Source organism: Tupaia chinensis, unplaced genomic scaffold (genome assembly GCF_000334495.1).
Source record: "Tupaia chinensis unplaced genomic scaffold, TupChi_1.0 Scaffold000238_1, whole genome shotgun sequence".
Taxonomy (NCBI): Eukaryota; Metazoa; Chordata; class Mammalia; order Scandentia; family Tupaiidae; genus Tupaia; species Tupaia belangeri.
In genome coordinates, this window is record NW_006159716.1 from 4024901 (window position 1) to 4044655 (window position 19755).

A 19755-nucleotide genomic window follows, 5' to 3' on the forward strand; every position below is an offset into this window, starting at 1 on the left:
GGAAAGAGGCCAGGCAGCGTCCTGCACAAAATCTCCCAGGGAGGGCAGGAAGATGGGGCAGCATGGCTCAGCGGTCAGGAGTGCAGGCCCTGGAGCCTGACTGACTGGTTGGAAGCCTAGCTCTGCCTCTTACTAGCTGGGCATTCTTGAACAGGTAGCTTAACCTTTCTGTGCCTTGGTTGCTTATCAGGAAAGTGAAGATGATAGTAACAGTAACTATCTTCCAATAACTGTTGGGAAGAGGGGAGGAACTAGACTTGGGGAACTCGGGTGACTCCTTAGCACTGGCTACAAAGGGGTCCATGGACCCAGTCACCAGCAGGCCAGGGATCCTGCGAGTAGAGGAGTGTGAGCCATGGTGAGCTCTGAGCACTGCTCCAGGTAAGGGGTGTGGCTGCCAAACCATAGGCCAAGGTGGACTTTTCACTGAAATGGGGGAACCCTCCCCCCCATCTCTGTTGTATGATAAAGGGCAAACCTAGTCTATGACCCAGATGCTAGTGTTAAAGTCCCAACTTCATCCTAGCAGTCTCAGCTGTGTGGCCTCGGGCACATCACTTAGACTCAGTTTCAGCTGGAGTGTGGCATGGGTGCACTCATCATTGCCCTCACAGAACTGCCACGACGTCCAGGTAAAGCTGGTTGTGAAGACAGAGCTAAGGGGCTCTCCTTGCTAGATCTAGCCCTCTCACCCCATGCACTGTGTCAGCTTGAGGGCTCAGTTTTCCTCCAGGTTGCTTCCCCAGCAACAGAGCAGGCCTGGAGGGTGAGGAGAGAGCTGCAGCCTCCGGGCCTGGCCACTGACGGGATGTCAATACCTGCCTGTCAACACCAGCCTCCGTGCGGGGTTCCCAGGTGGAAGTGTTCCGGCTTAGGTATTTCATATCTGAGATCTCAATTAAGTTGCCTGGCTTTGTATTTGAGAGACTGACGGGAGCTGATGGAGCCCTTTCGTTCTCAAGTAGCAGGGACTAGGAGAGTGGGGGACTTTGAGTGCGTGAAAGGGCTCCTAAGAAAGTTATAGGGTAGTACATCCAGGCCTAGGTGAGTATCTCTGTAGGAATGTTTATGGGGTGGCACAGGCTTCATCTCTGGAAATGGCAGAGGGCCTCACACCTCAAAGATTTTGGAGGTCAGGATTTGAGGCTTCCTGCAGGTCCATGTGCAAGAGACCCAGGCTTCAGTGGACAGGCCCCAGTCTGGGGAGTCTGCTGCCCCTTTCAGACCCTCCTCTGAGGCGGAAGAACCAGCCAGGATGTTTCTGGCTAGAGAAACCCTTCCCCCAAGCTTTTTAGATGAGCCTGGCCTTCTGGGGCTGAGGGAGGAATCATCTCTTCCCTCTGGGATGGAGAATTGCCTTCCATTCTTCAGCATGCCCATCCCTTCTACCTCGGAACAGCACACTCCCTCTTCTGTTTCCAGTTCTCTGTACATAGATCCCCTCCACCCCACCCCATGCACCCTCATCTACAGCAGTAAAAGCTCCTGTCCTAAGTCGGGAGCGATTTCCTTGGAGATGAGGGTGGTGTTGGCTCTTCAGGGCAGGACCCTGACTCGCACTCAGCACACGTAGCCGAAAGGAAGAGCTCAGAAGGGTTCAGCAAGTGCTGACGGTGACCCGGTGGATCCCAGAGGACAGGACAAGGTGGGCTAAGCCTCAGGAGAGCAGGCTGGGGCCAGGCCAGCACCCACGTGACTCTCTCACCCCCACCTACTTCCCAGAGACTGAGGGGACATCTGTGGCAAACAGAAGGGAAGCGAGCTGGGGTGTCTCTTCAGGGATAACAGCTGCCTCTTCACATCTTTAACTTCTCTGCCTCCCTCTGTCCCCCTCTGCCCTCTCCTGTGGGTCCCCTCTCGACTCTGTGGAGTCCCTCTCCTTTCTCCTCTTTACATCCACCTTGAAACGTCCCCCTTCTCTCTGCCTTCTCCTTCCCTGCATCTTTATTACTCACTGCCTTTTTGACTGCACACCTTCCGGGTCATTTTCCCTCACCTGACCTCCCGTCTTTGTCTACAATTCCCTCTGGCATGCCTCGCCTGAATCTTTCATCTCTCGCCTTCCCATTCACCCCAACTGTCTCTCTGTTTCCTTACCTGGATCTCCCTCCTTGAATCACTTTCTTTGTCACTGTTTCCTGTGTTCTATTCCTGGCCCTTGCCTGCCCTTCCCACCCTCCTGTTCCCTTCCCTCCTCTCCTCTCCCACCTCTCCCCTTCTTTCTCTCCCCTTTCCTGTTGGTTCACCTTTGGCTCTTTCTTTCGCTCTGGCCCATTTCTCTGTCTCTCTCTCCATTTCTGCCTCTGTCCCTTCCCCATCACCCTGCCTTTCCACCCCTCACCCTGTATGTCTGCTCCCCTCCCAGGATGATCCCAGCCTCCAACAAGGCCTTCGTGGTCAACAACCTGGTATCCGGAACCGGCTACGACTTGTGTGTGCTGGCCATGTGGGACGACACTGGCCCGGCGCCCACGGGCACCACCACACACCAAGGCCGACTACCCGCAGTGCCGCTCCATGCACAGCCAGATTCTGGGCGGCACCATGATCCTGGTCATCGGCGGCATCATCGTGGCCACGCTGCTGGTCTTCATCGTCATCCTCATGGTGCGCTACAAGGTCTGCAACCACGGGGCCCCCGGCAAGATGGTGGCGGCCGTCAGCAACGTGTACTCGCAGACAACACCGCCCGCCCCCAGCCGGCGCCCGGGCAGGGGCCCCGCCGCAGGGGCAGCCCAAGGTGGTGGTGCGGAACGAGCTGGGCGACTTCAGTGCCAGCCTGGCGCGAGCCAGTGACTCCTCCTCTCCCAGCTCCCTGGGCAGCGGGGAGGCTGCGGGACTGGGGCGGGGCCCCTGGAGGCTCCCGCCCCCCGGCCCCCGCCCCAAGCCCAACCTTGACCGCCTGATGGGGGCCTTCGCCTCCCTGGACCTCAAGAGTCAGAGAAAGGAGGAGCTGCTGGACTCCAGGACTCCAGCCGGGAGGGGGGCTGGGACATCGGCCAGGGGCCACCACTCGGACCGAGAGCCCCTGCTAGGGGCCCCCGCGGCCCGGGCCAGGAGCCTGCTCCCCTTGCCCCTGGAGGGCAAGGCCAAGCGCAGCCACTCCTTTGACATGGGGGACTTCGCGGCAGGCGCAGCCACGGCAGGAGGGGTCGCCCCCGGTGGCTACAGCCCCCCTCGGAGGGTCTCGAACATCTGGACGAAGCGCAGCCTGTCTGTCAACGGCATGCTCTTGCCCTTTGAGGAGAGTGACCTAGTGGGGGCCCGGGGGACTTTCGGCAGCTCCGAGTGGGTGATGGAGAGTACCGTGTAGGCCGGGTGGTGGGCAGCCTTCTTCCGGCCTCCCCCGGGTGGAAGAAGGGGAAAGGATCTTTATTGGCAAGTCTTTGTGGAGTTTCCATGGTGATGTTTACATCCAGGGACAGTTTCGTCTCCCTGTCAAAGGCCTCTTGTCCCCCCACCCCCACCCCCACACCCCACATCATTTTCCCAGGCCTGTCCCCCATCACCCAGCCGGGGTGTGCTCAGGGAATGTGGACTCGCTAACGTGTCAGACTGAGCCCTGAGTGTTTGGAAAGGCCGGACTCTGCCTTTCTAACCACAAATGTAGCCTACAAGCAAGCGGCTTTGGATTGCTTATGGGTCCAGTGTTGTTTTTCTTTCTTAATTTATTTTTTTTTTCATTTCCCAGACTCCTTTTCTTCATTCACATAGTAAATTGAGAGTTTACCTGTGAAAGGGTTATTCCTGGAAGCCCTGGGAGTGGCTGGGTGTGGCCAACTAACAAGAGAGGGAATGGTTTTGGTTCTACTCTCCTTTGGGGGAAGGCAGCAGAGACCCTGCCTAGATCCCTCCTTCCCAACCACCACCATCCCCATTCTGGGAGGGTGTGTCCTTGATACCTGATCCTTTGCTTTTCAAACAGGTCTCCCCACACCCATCACAGCAGCGGGAACAGAACTTCTTACATGTGGGGAGGGGAAAGGTAATAAGGGGATCTCAGCTCCTGGAGCTGCGTTGGGATGTTTGCCCCCTCGTCTGGGAAGCTGGGACAGAATGTCCCTATAAGAATGTGCTGGGCCTAGGGGCTTCCTGTAAGGAAAGCACTGTGGGATGCTTTGGGCATTGAGTCCAGAGCTCTGAGTCTGGGTTTCGAGCCAGGTGGATAATGAGCTGAATAACTTGGGCAAGACCTTTTTCCCTCTTTGGATCTCAAGTTTCCAAATTTGCAAAATACTGGGATTTTACCAGAAGGTCTCCAATTCCCTTCCAGTCTAAAGGATAATGACCTCTTCATGACTCTAATGCCATGCTTCCCAGCTCAGCTGTACCAGGAGTCAAAGCTGCAGAGCAGTCCCTGTCCTCCTTACAGAGGGAGAATTCTAGAGGCTTTGGAGGGAGAAAGCTGAAGCCTTTTAGAATCACAGGGTCTTGAAGCTAAGGGAGGTGTTTGCGATCATCCCACCTTTGACCCTCTGTCCCTCTCCCAGAGCACAAGGTCACACAGTGCGTTAACAAGTCAGGGCAGACTCCAAGGCCACCTACTTCCTGAGGGTGAGGTTTGGGATCTGTGACCCTATCTCCAACCCTGACCAGGGCAGTTCTATGTCCAAAATCTGTCCCTTGCTTGTTCCTGAAGACGGTGGCTCAGGGTAGGACATGGGGGTGCCTTCACTTGATTTCCTGAGGAGAATCCAATCTTGGAAATGACAGGATGGAAATGGGTGGGGAACATGAGCTCCTTTTCATCTAGGAATTAACCCCAACTCTTCAGTCAGTGCAAGAGAAAGGGCAGAGGAGTTGTGGCCTGGGAGGATGCTTTAGACAAGTCTCAATGGCATCCCCCTGCATCTCTGCCCCTCCTGTTCTGTTTCCCTCTGGGTCTTTCTCCTCATCGCCAATGCACTACCTCTCCCTCGAGCTCCCCGACTCATTCTTTCCTCTTCCAAGCTTCCTCACAGACCTCTGTCCTCTCCTGCTGGGTCTTCTCTCTCTTTCCACTTGTCACACAGCCTACAAAGTACACAGGTGCGGCCATTTGGGGCTGAAAAGTTCTGAGGGGTTCAGACCTGGAGCTGAGCTGCTGATCCCTAGCCTCAGCCACAAGGTAGGAGTGGGAATCGTCTATGCAGGATTGCCTTCTGGTTCCAGCCCGGGAGCCCCCAAATCCCTTTGTCCTTTCTCACCCTCCTCTTTTATCTCTCTGCTCTTTTTCTCACTCCTCACCTTCCCTCCACTCTCTTGGCTTCACTTTTGTTTTTCTTCCTATTATTTCCTCCCTTCCCCAGTTCTTTTCTGGTCCTGCCAAGGTCATTATCAAACCAGGCCAGTCTCTCCTGAGACCAAAAGTTAATTTTCCAGTCCAGTCCCAGTGCCGGAGCACATTGCCTCCCCAGTCACAGTGGCACCCACAGAAGTGGGTGACTCAAAAGGAAACCCCTCCCAATCTCCTTCTTTCCCTTCTCCTTTTCCCTCTGCTTTTCTCTCTCTGCCTCTTTCCCATTCATCCTTTCAAAATGTAGCCATTGTGGAAGTGGTCTCAGATACCACCTCTCTTTTTGCCTTTGGAGTCAGACCCTCAGACGGAAGGTGGTGGACAGCGGCAGGGGAGAAACCAAGTCATCGCCCTGTCGGTGGCTCCGAGCTCGGTTGGGACATGATGTGTACTTGCTCTTGTGTTTTCATGTTTCTGACTTGGAGTTCTGGAAAGCAACATTCCTGTGGTCAGAATATAAATGCCAATCTTCTCTTTTGCTAAAAAAAAGAAAAATGTACAGTGAAATGTACAGTTTTAAAAACAATCACGAACCACACTTCTTGGGAGGGAGAGAAAAAAAGAACATTCTCATGTCTGTGAATGTCTGCTGTTCATTTCTCTGGAAACTCTGGGGTTTTCTAAAGATGGCTTCGAAGTGGCATTTTCTCTTGCACCTGTGTTTGTTATTGCCTGGTGGGAACCTGCTTCCTGCCAAGTTCATATGTAAGGTGGGGTGGGGGGGGGAGTCTTCTGAAAAAGTGGTTGGGGCCATCATCCTGCAGTAAAGAAAGGTAGAGAAATTTGAAGCGAATCTCTCAGCCAAATCCACCTCCAGCTGTCCTAACTGTCCCACCTCCATTCTCTGAAATACCTTATCTCCATTCTCTGGATTGTGGCCACCACCACACCTGGCCACTAGGGGCACATGAGCAACTTCCAATCATTTTGGTTGAGCCTTGGATGACATCCCTCACCCCCACAAGGGAGTCTTTTTTTTTTTTTTTTTTGAGAGGTTTTTGCTATAGGGCACGTGCTCTCGCCAAACAGACAGAGACAGAAAGTGAGAAATCACCCCCCAAGAGGGATGGCCATGCCGCAATCCCTTCTCCTCCGTTCTCCTCTCGGGATCTTGGGCATGCACGCACAAGCACCCTGTGTGAGTTTTAAGCCACTGGGTCCGGGACACGAACCGTGGTCGACTACATGGGAGTCCAGCGACATAGCCATTATGCTAACTGCTGGTCCCAACAAGGGAGTCTTCTACTGGAATGCCACAGTGGAACAATTTAAAATCCAAACCCAAGGTATAGACAAGAATGAGCTTCTTGAGCAAACTTCTCAACACTTGCCTTTATCTAATGTCTGCTAAGAATAAATTGTGAGCCTGTAATTTCCCATTTTTCTAGTAGCCACATTAAATCAAGTATAAGGAAATAGGTGAAATTAAGCTAATCATTTGTTTTATTTAACCCAACATATCCAAATTATTATTTCCTCATTTAATTACTGTAAAATTATTAAGCAATTTTACATTAAAAAAAATTTCCAGAAAGTGCATGAGCTTGCCAGAGAGGAACAGACAAAGAGAAAGGGGGAAAGTACCCTCTCCCCCATGGGGGAAGGTCATACCACAATCCCTTCTCCTCAATTACTTCCTCCCATCAGGCTCTGAGGCGCACACATACATTTGCACCCAGCACGCTTTTCAAGCCACTGGGTCTAGAATTCAAACTGCAGAGTCAGCCATGTGGGATCCATGTACTCTTAACCACTAGGCACCAGAATTGGCTCTACAATTTTTTTCATACAAAGTTTTGCAAATCTGGTGTTGTGTTTTACTCTTATGGCACACCTCAATTCAGACTAGACACTTTTTTTTTTTTTTTGAGAGGTTTTTGCTATAGGGCGTGTGCGCTTGCCAGACAGACAGAGACATAGAGACAGAAAGCGAGAAATCACCCCCCCAGGGGGGATGGCCACACTGCAATCCCTTCTCCTCCATTCTCCTCTTGGGATCTTGGGCATGCACGCACACGCGCCTGGCATGAGTTTTAAGCCACCGGGTCTGGGACACGAACCACAGTCGACTACGTGGGAGTCCAGCGACATAGCCATTACGCTAACTGCTGGTTCCCCAGACTAGACACTTTTAAAGTATTGGAAAGATGTGTATAGTTATTACTGGTCACTGTGTTGGACAACACAGCTCTAGACCTCAAATAATTGACTCAAAAACACAGCTTTTGGAAGGAGAAAGAAGCTAATGAATGTTGTTGGGCACCTATAGTTCCCAGGGCCTGTGTTTGATGCCTTCTGTGGCATTTCTCACTGAATCCTCACTACAGCCTTTCAAAGGAGATATTCTTATGTTCATTTAACAAGGGAAAGGACTGAAGCCTGGAGGGTTAAGTAATTTACCCAAGATCACACAGTAAAGCTGGATGCAAAGCCTTAACTTTTTCCATGATGTCACACTGCCTCCCCACCCTTTCTTCCTCCCTTTACCCTGTTAGAGATTATATTCTGTATTGACTGAACTATTCAAATTTAGAGCCTAATCTGGAAGCCCTCAAGGTCTGGTAGAATGTTGACTCCAAGCAAAAGTCTCTTGGTTAACTGGTTCCTTCAGACCTCACACTGGCCTTTCTGACCTTACTGAGCTTTTAGCACATTCTCTTTCCTGGCCAGAAAGATTCCGCTAGGATTCACCCTGGCCTCTTCAGCCTGCCCTTGTGGGCACTCATTCACCCTTCCTTTTTTTTTTTTTATTTTTTAACTTTTTTCCTAGAGTCAGGGTCTGGGTTGCCCAGGCTGACCTGAATTCAGGATTTTCTTGCCTCAGCCTCCTGGGTTGCTGGGATTGCAGTTGCACCCTGCTGTGCATGGCTACCCTTTCTCTGGTCTTGGTGACTTTAGGAAGTCCTTTGTCTAATGAGCCTTCCATTTCCAGTGTCAACTGGTCCCCTGAGAGCCTGGAACATTTTTCCCTTAAGATGAAAAAACTTCATGCCAGCTTGTGCCAATGACCAGACTCATCTTCCCAACTCTTCCAGTTCCAAACTTTGTCCTGTCAGGAAAGATAGCTGCCAACCCAGACTCTCTTTCTTAATAACGGAGAGTCATCTCTTCAATCTTCAGCAGAGAAGAGACGGCTAATACAATATGAGCCCAACTGATGACTAAGTTTTTTGGCCAACAGTTCAACTCTCTTCCCCATGTTCTTGATTATGACACATCCCTCAAGTTCCCTTCAAAAGAAATGTCTTTCATTTTTCTCTCACTACATATTGAAATTCTGAAAGATTTGTTTGTTTAAGGGATATAATTTTCTGCCAGGTAGGAGGAAGGTCACTATCTCGGATTTGCCTCTTCCAAAATGGAAAGTAACTTTTCTTCCAAAGTCTGTGGGTATTGATTTTTCTTAAGTGCAGCCTGAGTACTTTTGCATCTTCTGTTTTCGATGTCTGCAGTAAAGATCTCACGGCTTCAGCAAGCTGCGTGGGACTTCCTCTCTTCTCGTAGCCCTTGGGATTTCTAGAAACCACTGCTGGAAAAAGAGACACAATTGTTCAAAAGAAAAAGCTGTTGACAGGCAGCAGTCAAAATCTGAACATGCAGTTCTAAACATCACACCTCAACTCCCAAACCCAGCCATTCCACAAGGGACAGTCGGCAGCAGCAGAAGTTTTGTTGTGATAAGAATGCTTCTCACTGGGGCCAGCAAATAGCATAATGGTTATGTCGCTGGACTCCCACATAGCTGACCATGGTTCGAGTTCTGGACTCAAATAGACTCACCGGACTGGTAGCCTAAAACTCACACCAGATGTGTGTGTGTCCAAAATTCCAAGAGGAGAATGGAGGAGAAGAGATTGTGGCATGGCTATTCCCCCTCGGGTGTGATTTCTCACTTTCTGTCTCTCTCTCTGGTGAGTGTACGTGCCCTATAGGAAAAATCTCTCTTAAAAAAAATGCTTCTCACAGGCAAATACCTGAGGTTTCCACCTTTGCATAATATAACCAGGCCCATCCAGGTCTCTCTCCCAACATCTATCAGGACCATTTTCCCCTTCCCAATTTAAAAATATCTACTTGTGATTTTAGCCTATAAACCAAAGATTGTAGCTTCTGAGCTTCTATCACCTCCATTAAAGTTCTCCACTTCACAACCAGTCATTGTTTACATAGCTTGTAGGTTTCCCTTCCCTACAGCTTCCAGCAGAGCAGAGGGGAATTGACATGCTTCCCTTAGACCAAAGAAGGGGCTGGCCTTTACTTCTAAAACTGTCTTAGGACAGGCATCTGAGCCACTTAAGGGTCTTATGACAGGTCGGTCATCTTGCCCCACACCTTGTGTTAGATAACATCTGGCAACTTTCTTCAGCTAACCAACTCTGGGGAAGCAGGTCCAGATTGCAACTTCTTCCCTGGTGATTTTCCTGTTCTTGTTGGGATCATTGACTTTCTAGTCCCGTTAGTCAATAACCACATGTGCTCCTGGAGAATCAGAGTCAGATTCTCCTCTACCATTTCATGTTGGAGTCTGTCTAAAGCTGAGTCAAGGAAGAGCTCATGAGCGAGTCCTTTTTGACCTCTCAGTGACTTTTACAGTTACATACTTGGTTCCCTAATCATGAGGGAGAGGAGCTGGAATTTCACTCATATCCATGGGATCTGGTCCACAGATCCCATCTGGTCCACAGCCAGTCAACTCACTGACCAGCCTCCTACAGCCCTAGTCCCCTCTGCTTCAGCTGTCTATCCGGTTAGTTGATAAACATGGCCCCCCTTCTTTTGTACCTCCTTTGTAACGTGTTCATTGGTGCTCCCTGACACACCAAGCAGCCACTGTAACATCTATATACAACCAACTGTTGCTTAATGATAGAGTTACATCCTGAGAAGTGTATTGTTAGGCAATTTTGTCATTGTGCGAATATCACAATGTGTACTCACACATAGAGATGGTTCACCTACTACACATCCAGGCTGTATGGTATAGCTTATTGCTTCTTGGCTACAAACCCATATAGTACGTTACTCCAGTGGCTATGGTGGGCAATAATAACACAACAGCAAGTATTTAGATGACTAAACATACCAAACAGAAGAGATACAGTAAAACTCTGATACAAAAGATAAAAGTGGTACACTTGTATGAGGGTCTTACCATAAATGGAGCTTATGGGACCAGCAGTTGTTCTGGTTGGGTTGTTGAGTGAGTAGTGACTAAATGTGAAGGCTAGGACATTACTGTATATGACTGTAGATGTCATGGGTACTAGACACTTAGGATACACTGAATTTATTTAAAAACCATCAAGACAAGTTAACCTTACTTTATCATAACTTGTTAAATTTATAAAACCTTATATATTTTTTTTAAATTTTTGACTCTTTTGTAATAACACTTAGCTTAAAACACAAACTCATTGTATGGCTATGCAAAATATTTTCTTTTTTTAAAATCCTTACTTTATACGGTGTTTTCTACTTTTTAAAGTTTTCATTTCCTTTTAGACTTTTTTTGTGAAAATTTAAGACACAAGTGCATGCATTGGCCTGGGCCTACACAAGGTCAGGATCATCACTATCACTGGCTTCCACCTCCACATCTTGTTCCACTGGCAGAACTATGATGAACAGAAACAACATGAGATTAATCAAGCACAAGAGGAAATGATGCGACCAAGAGACATAAACACGAGATCTGTGAGGCTGCTGCCAGCACAACAGGGTATATATTTTATAGTAAGCATTTACTATCCACGTAGGTCGAAGTTATATATTCTAAAATAATGATTTAAAATATAAGATAGTAAATACATAAACCAGTAACATAGTCACTTGTTATTGTTATCAAGTATCCTGTACTGTTCATATCCACACATGCTGTATTTTTATCCAGCTCGGCTGGCAGGGCAGTAGGTTTGTTCACACCGGCATCACCACAAACTCGTGAATAATGAGCTGTGCTGTGCTGCCACGTCACTAGGTGATAGGAATCTTTCAGCTCCACTATAAACTTATGGGACCACCATCTGCTATTGATTGAAATGTTTTGACGTGATACATGACTGTACTTTGCAAAGGTGAGTTTTCTTTCCCTTGATTGTCAGACTACATCCAAGGTACACCCTAAACCATGCTACCTCTGTTCCCAATTTCTTATAAGTAAAACCTCAGAGCCCCACACCTGTCCTTTCATTATGGACTTGGTACATTCCTGGTTACAAGCAGGTGTCTTGCTCACCCATTAAGAAGGAATATTGCCATGAAGAAGGAATTGAAGCCTTCAGTTACTTTCATTAATCCTGGAGGCTTTCTTTCTGGGTCTCCACCCATACTTGTGGGGATTTCTTGGCAGACACTGGTCTGCCTATCCACTGAAGCTAGGCTGGTTCCTTCACATACCCAGGCTAATTATTGGGAATTTCTTATACCTTCATTAACTAGACAAAAAAAAAAAAAGGCATTTTTCAGGCAATTGGTAACCTGAAAAATTAAACTGATAATCATACCTTACATTTACTGAGAGCTACCTATGTGCTATCTGCTCTTCTAAGAGCTTTATATAGATACTCTTGACATGAAAGGAACACAATGAAGTAGATAGGATTATCATCCTTGTGGGATAAGTTATGGTAGAGAAGGGTTAAATAACTTGCTTACATGGCCAGACAAAGGCAGAGATATGTAGTTAATCAATGTATTTGCTCCCAAGTTCTCTGGAGAGTTACAGAGGAGATTAGAAATGCAGAGCGATCTCATGTCAGAGGCCTAGATTCTGGCATGTGAGTTTTGATTTTAGAAGGCTGAGCCCAGCAGAAAACGTGAGAGAGGTGGAGAAATAAGTCTGCCCTCCTTCAGCATGCTTTTGCTGGCCTGCTATGTGCCCAGCACTGTGTCTGATAGCAAGAGAAATAAAAGTGAGACACTGAGGCCAGCTAGTGGCACAGTGGCAGCAGGACCCCTATGGCTGACTGCATGATTCAAATCTTGGACCCAGCAGCCTGAAAAACATGTGTATGCCCAGAATCCCAAAAGGAGAATGGAGGAGAAGGGATTGTGGCATGACCATTTCCCACAAGAGGAATTCTCTCTTTGTCTCCCTCCCTCCATTCAGGCACATGCCTATAACATTTTTTTTTTAAGTGAAACACTGTGTCCGTTTTTGAGAGCCTTGCACATTCCCCCCCATGGGTGTAGACACAAGCTGGTGTCCAGATCTCTTCTGATGCAAGGATGGGTGTTTTTTCACTCATTTCAAGATAATAAAACTACTATCCAAGAACAGATAGACAGATGGAATGGCCAGGGCCACACAGCCCAAGATATCACCCATGACTAGAAGAATCCACTTGAATTTAACTTCCAAGATCTGGACTCATCTTACAGTGGAAGAAATTAAGACCTGGTATAGGGAGGTGACTATCGTTGGTTCTAGCAGGGGGTCCTTTCAGGACTAGAATGCTGTACCTAGACAAGCAGAGCCTGAAGGAGGCAGATCTAGCTGTCCCAGGTGTTCTCTGGGGAGCTGGGAGTGGGGTGAAGGGAATAAGCAGGCCTAAGAGAGACAGCTGCATAGACCAGTAAGGTTCTGAGTAACCCATGGCAGGTGCAGTTGCTTCTGGGCATGAGAACCTGTTTGGCAAGAGGAGCTGGGCTGAGTCTACTTCTTGGCATTGGTTTCCTTTCAGTAAAATATCAAGGTAAGTATTGACTTCAGTAAGTATGCCTGTGGAGTACTATGTAGTTACATAGATCACATATTGGATTGGAATAGGCAGAATGAAAACAGTCATTATTATTAATGATATGCATCACTGAAAACATTATTATACATTATTGCATATTAATGATAATACTTGATATGTCAGACTAATAGAATCTCAAGGCTGGCAACGCTACCAGAGGTCATCTATTCGAGTCTCCCTCGATGGGCATTAGAGTCCCCTGTTCAATACCCATGAAGACTCTTATTAATCTTATTACAAGCAATCATTCATGATGAATTTCAGAGTTCACCCAAGGCAGGGAGTGACTGGCTCTCTGTGCTCTAGTCAGACCAACACCTGATGGTTATGACTCTGTATTTCTCTTCTATTTTCTAAATTTTTGTTTTATTTTTTCCATAAAATAGAGACCAGAGAGAGAAAGTCAGAAAGAAAGCACCTCTGACATGGTCTTCATCCTATGATCCACCCCTGGCATTAGCCAACCCAGGTCACAGGCATGTGCACACCTGGCCTGTACAAGGAGCCCTCAGGACATGAACCTGGAACCTTCCTCACATCGGTCCAGCACCACAGAGCATTACATTACCACTATACCACCATTGATGACCCTGGCTTCATATTCTTGATGAGCCCTTGTAGAACCATCATTCTTGCCTTTGGGAGAAATTCAGAGCCTGAGCAGAAAGCAACTCCCAAAGGCTGCTGGGATCAAAATAATGTTCGAAAACAAGGCTCAGATGGGAAAAGCTCAGAACTGTTGTTCGCTTACCAAGTCAGTGTTTGTCTCTATATGGAAAGAAGGAAGGAAGCAGGGAAGGGACAGAGAGCACACAGCACCCTCTGCAGCCCCTGGTGCCCCTCTATGTTCTGAGATCCTCAGCAGTCCAAACAGCACCCCAAAGGTGCTACAGACAATTCCAGACCCTCGTGCTGAGATAAGGACAGCAGTTCTGCCCCTCACTCCTCAGTTCCGCAATCCCTGCTCACCCTTCATCCATAATTTGCATAACAAGCAAAATATAACCACCAGGCTCCAGAATGACACAAATGCCACCACCAAAAACTTCCCACTGGCTTTCTTTCATCTCTTTGGTTAGCCATCATTTTCCTTTCTAGGATGGCAAGACTATGCCACGTGCCAGGCAGATCACTCAATAAGAGCCTAGCTCTGTTCAGAAGGCTAAAAGTGGGCCAGAGTTTCTCCACTTGAGACAAGAGGTGAGCACTTCCCAAAGGGCAGTAGGGTAATCCCAGGTTGCCCATTGACCAGCCCTTTCTGCCTCCTTTTAATATCCACGCCCCCTCTAGCCTACACAACGGTTACCTGTTTCAGGAGGGAATATTAACGTCGACTCCTAATTTGGTCTTTATCTCTGAATCATCACTACTATTCCAACTGGAGTGAAGAAGAATATTAGGAAATAGTTTCATTCTATCTCAAGGTCAGTGGGGTTAGATGAAGTTGCATAGCTGCCTGGCCTCTTGGAAACAGTTGATGGTTCAGTTTGCATCGGGTCACACTGGGTGCAACAGGGCATGTTGGGGATAGGGTGACTAGTGCACATGAAGAGATTGGCTTCTCTGTTGAAGGCAAGTGGAGAAGACTATGGGTCGCCCCAGAAGTCTGGGAGAAGGTAGGCAGGACATTTCTCACAGGAAGAAAGTAGAGCTCAAAGCACACAGGAACACTCAAATCCTGAAAAGGATCATGACCTCTGGGGAGCCCTACTTGCTTCTTGGCTTCACTAGGTACAGCAATAAAATAGAGGGGCCCAGTTGTTCCTTGGGCTTCACATTTTTAGGAGTCCTGAAAGTTCGCCTTCTGAGGCATCATGCAAATAGTTTTAGTTTAGTTCATCCTTGACATATGAAGAAAGCAGATGTTAGACCTTTTCTTGGGACCTTTCTTTTGAGCCTAAGGTCTTCCATCCTCCCTGAGTTTATGGGAAATGGAGTTCCATGCCAGACATAGCAAAACACGAGCAAGGATGCCATCCTTTGCTTTGTACCCCAAACCAAAGATGGAGCAGGTTCAGGCAAGAGCACCTGATTCCAGGAGTGGTCAGCTGGGTTCCTGCCCTGCCTGCATCAACCTTTGTCTGCAGAATGGTGGGGAAGAAACATAACCAGAGACATTTATATGTAGACACACATAGAGGTAGCAGCAGTGTCAGGTAGATTATAGCATTTCAGGGTTCCAACAATTTGATATTGATCATTTCTTCCATTTCTTACCAAACACCTGATTTATACATTATTGCTTTCTCCATTTCACAGATTTTCCAAACTCAGGATCAAAGTTGTTTATTCACTTATTTCAAGTTCTTATAGAGCTTATGAAGCAGAACTAAGTCTCAAACTTTAAATCTTCTGACCCCAGAACCGGAATTCTCTTCAAGTCACGCCCCACTCTCAGTCACTAATAATGAAGCAATCAGCAGAAGATGGCAAGAAGTGGTGGCTGAGAAAGCAGCTCAGAGCAGGGACAAAAACATTTACACAGGTGGAGGAGTCAGGCCAAGGAGAGGCAGACCAAGGGCATAGGACCCTGGAGAGTTGAGATGGGGCTAAAAAGGACAGCTCTGCCTGAATTTTCCATGGACACGTGGCACTCTCAGTTCTCCTGTGCCAATCTAGCTGGGACATGAAGGAGTAACCAGTCTTTTGAGGGCTAAGTAGAAAAGAAGGGCTGAGGGTTAGAGCAAGGTTAAGTAGAGAAATAGGAGAGGGACAGAAGGGCCTGATTGGGAGGATACAGCTGAGAACATCTAGGGTAGATCCCTGGATGGAGCACAAGGACAGGTAAAAGAAAGTCATTAAATAGCTGCTTAAAGCCTTCCTCCATAACTAAATGGAGACTAAGTGGGTGGAGACTGACAGTGATGAGTCCTAGATTTCCCAGATTGTTGTAGAGTGCATTAATGGGTCATACCCAGTCCCCTTAGGAGGAAGGGCAGAAGTCTTCTAGAAGATGCCATGGCTTCTCTTATTCTGGTTGTGAGGCAACACAAATAGGAAAGTTCTCAGCAAAAATACAAAGGGAGGTTCCAACACCAAAGAGGGAACTTGTGTCATTTACCAAACACTGTGGTATTATCTCGTATTCTCTTGTATTGTCCTCACCATGCTCATCCACTCCTATTTTTCAGCTGAGAAAAGTCAGACACACAGAGGTTGAGTAGCCTGCTGAAAGTCATAAGGACTGGTTAATCATAAATAACTGGAATTGCTTCTAAATTACCTAAGGAGCAGCAAAGAACATTAGAATGTCAACACATTTTCTGGAAGAAATCATAACATAATCAATAAGGTTAAAAGGGCCTGATGGGCCAGTGGCATGGTGGTGAAGGTGACTAGGTGTCACATGGCCAACTATACAGTTCAAGTACTGGACCAAGAGGCTTAAAAAACACATCAGGCATTTGTGCCCAAAATCCCAAGAGGAGAATGAATGGCTGAGGTGATGGCTTGGCCGTCCTCCCTGGGGAGTGCTTTCTCACTTTCTCTCTCTCTAGTGAGTGCATGCACTTTATAGCAAATTAAATTAAAAATAATAGAGTAAGCCTAATATTAAAAAGGAGACATTATGGAGAAATGCTTTGAGTAGCTATTTAATGACTTTCTTTCACCTGTCCTTGGGCTTGACATAGTGAGAAATAAAAGGCTGTTCTTAAGGTCCTTAAAATTTGTCACGACAAACTAAGAATTAAGTAATTCCCAAGACACTGTTGTTTCTAAAGTGGAATGATTGGGTAGAGGGGAGGAAAGATGACGCCCTCCCCTGAGAATGTTCAACTGCAATGGATCAGGTGGTTCCTCCTTTCCAACCAGGGCAAGTGCACTGCATACCCCCTCCTTCAAGGGAGTTGAAGTTTTCCTGGTTTCAGCCTCCTCAAATGTGAAGTGGCTATGGTACCTAGGAGTCTCAAGGTAGGATAAGTTTGTTTGTTGTGTTTGTAAATTGCAGAACTATAATACATAGAGTTACACAAATAACCAATAGTATTTGTAGAGTTATCAACTTATAACAATTAATGAACTGGATCAATGATAATTCTGTTATAAATGACAGGACATTAATGATCATTATATGCATATTAGGTCCAGAGCCAGAACTGGAAAAGATTGAAAGTCTCCAAATAAGTCCTCCTCGGCTCGTCAATATCCCTGCCAAGTGGTATTATTCTGATTACAGGTTTTAAGTCCTAAGTCCTCCAAGGAAAGAACATGCGAGAAGGTGCCCGTGCTCCAAGTTCAGTGTTTGATGATTGTGGCTCCAGGTTTGTACAGTCTCCACTGTTCCTGCTCCTTAAAAGATCTTAGAAATCTTCCTTGGTTACCATTGGGTAGAAAAACAGCCAGCAGGAGTCCCTGCTGGGAAATCTTAGGAATGTCCACTGTTCTCCTGCCAAATCAGTTCTGGTTTCTATTACATGGAGAGAAAGCAAAAAGTGGGAAAGGGGTGGGGGTGCTGGGTAACTCTGAGACCTCATTAGGAATGGATGTTTTGTGTCCTGCTCTTTCACTACGAACTGTAAAGTCCAGAAAAACTGCCCATCACCTCCCAAGTGCACAGCACAGGCCAATGATGGGACATCAGCAGTCTTCCCACTTTAATGATTAGACACCCTCGAACTAGTAACACTCCCCTCTGCCCTCATTCAAGGACTGGAGGAAGAAAGTTTAAAAGTAGTTACTAATACAATTCTAGAATCCCAATGTGAGTCACTGTTTACCCCCTCCCACATCCTTCTGAATCACGAGGCATTCTGTTGGCCAAATTTGTCCCTTAGTCCTTACTTTATCATAATGTGTCTTACTTTATCTGCCAGGTGTCTAATAAACCACCTGATGTCAGGTCCCTACCCAAGACAGCATGGGGTTTTTTTATTTTGCCATATGGTATGTGTGATCACCAGAGGCAGAGAGGACGAGAAAGCACCCCCCTCCTCTGCAATGGGACATGATCACACCACACTCCCTACTCCGTTCCTCCATACCGTTGGACTGTTGGGATTTGGGGCATACACACACATGTGCCCAGTGTGTTTTTCAAGCTGCTGGTACCGAACTCAGACTGCTTTGTTGGCCATGTAGGGTCTGGTTCCTTTAACCACGAGGCCATGGGCTGGCCCAATGGTGAGCATTTTTCCTAAGGGAAAGCAGAAGAGCCAGCAGCACCACTTATTATAGTTCTCCTCCTTGCCAACCCTGCTCCCTGGTCCTCACAAACACAAATCCCCTGGGTTTGAGTCGAAGGAAAACAGGTTCCAGCCCTTTATTCATGAAACAGTACACCCATCACAAGTCCAAGCAATAAAGAATTAAGTCCTTATTCAACTTTTCACTCCATGTGAGGTTTGGGAAGCTTTATTGGGGCCTGGGTGACTGACCAGGCTCCTTGAGCCCCACAAGCCCCTTTCATAAAGGGTAGTGTTGAGGAATTAGATAATGCAAAAAGGAGGGAGGACATACTCATGAGAAAGAGTCAAGTTTCCATGTTGATGGTAAATGGAAAAACCTTTGGGTCAGAGCTGAGCTCTGGAACACAAAGGAAAAAGAAGAGTGATGAAGGGAAGGGAGCCAGTTCTTCTTCCCTCATTTTAAAGTTCACAATGGGATTCCAGCTCATAGCTAGCCCCCTCCCTACTGCAGAATCATGTGAACCTTGACCTCAGACAGAAGCTTGCCATGTGAAGGCTGGACTTTCACCGCCCAAAGCACAAATCCCCTTCCTGAAGGGAGAATACAGGATATTTTGAGGAGGGACAGACTGTAGATGCAGGGAACCAAAGCCCCAGGTCTTACTAGCAGATCCTTCTCCAGATGGCTAAAGCTCAGCCATGGCAGGGAGAGAAGGAGCCTGGGTGAGGTCTGGCTGCGACGGGTCTTGATGAGTGGCTTCCCAGTTCCTAGCCAATGGTGCTGTGGACAAACCACAACCTCCATATTCCATGCTTGACTGATGTCCTGAGCAGTGACTATTTCTGTGGAAGGGAGGACAAATCCAAAGAATCGTGACACACAGAAAGGCAGGAGTGTGGGGGGGGGGACTAAGTGGTGGTAAGTAACTAGTGCAACATCTGTTCTCAAAAACATGCCCCAGGATCCCTCCTTCTTCTTCCCAGGAGTCTGAACAGGGCGTTATAGTGCCCCTTTCCAGGTGAGACCACGTGCTCACTAAGCAAGGTGTATTTCCCACCTTCCAGGGGGCTGGAGAGGTGGGACAGACCTCCGGGTCCATAATCGGATCCTCTAACTCCAGGTCTGGAGCCCTCCATACCCTGAACCTTCACCAGGCACAACGGGAAGGGCGGTGAGAACCGGGGTTGAGCAGCAGACCTTGGGCGAGGCCAGCAAGGTGCGGGGCCCAGGCGAGCCACAGACCAGACTGGGGTGGCGGCAGCTTCATCAGGCACGAGCTTGGGGCTCTGTCACCACATGGATCCTCTCCTCCCAAGGTGGGGGGAGGAAACCCTTCTTCCACGAGATAAAAGGCAGAATAAAGGGCGAGGGAGTAGAGAAGCGTGCTGACGAGGGTCCGGGCAAACCACCACACCTGGGCCCTGGGGGAGGCTGCAAATGCACCTTCAGAAAGCAGCGTTGGGAGATGAGAAGGCTCCCTGCTTCACATACTGGGCCTCTGGCGCTTTCCTGAATTCTTCTAGGTGTTCCGATCGTCCCCATACATCAGTCTGTCAACTGGGAAGTTAGCTTAGCAGCTCCTACGTGTGCAAATGAACAAAAGAATCTCCCCCC

At 47.8% G+C, this 19755-nt stretch overlaps 1 protein-coding gene across 1 annotated transcript in view; it reads left to right on the top strand.

The window, feature by feature from the left end:
- LRFN2 (leucine rich repeat and fibronectin type III domain containing 2) overlaps window positions 1-4175 on the top strand; it is a 48127-nt gene extending 43952 nt beyond the window's left edge. Inside the window, 3 exon segments of the mRNA XM_027771922.1 lie at window positions 2366-2482; window positions 2484-2684; window positions 2686-4175. Of these exon segments, the coding sequence (XP_027627723.1) occupies window positions 2366-2482; window positions 2484-2684; window positions 2686-3313 (946 nt within the window). The 3' untranslated portion in view covers window positions 3314-4175.
- Window positions 4176-19755: the final 15580 nt, after the last annotated feature.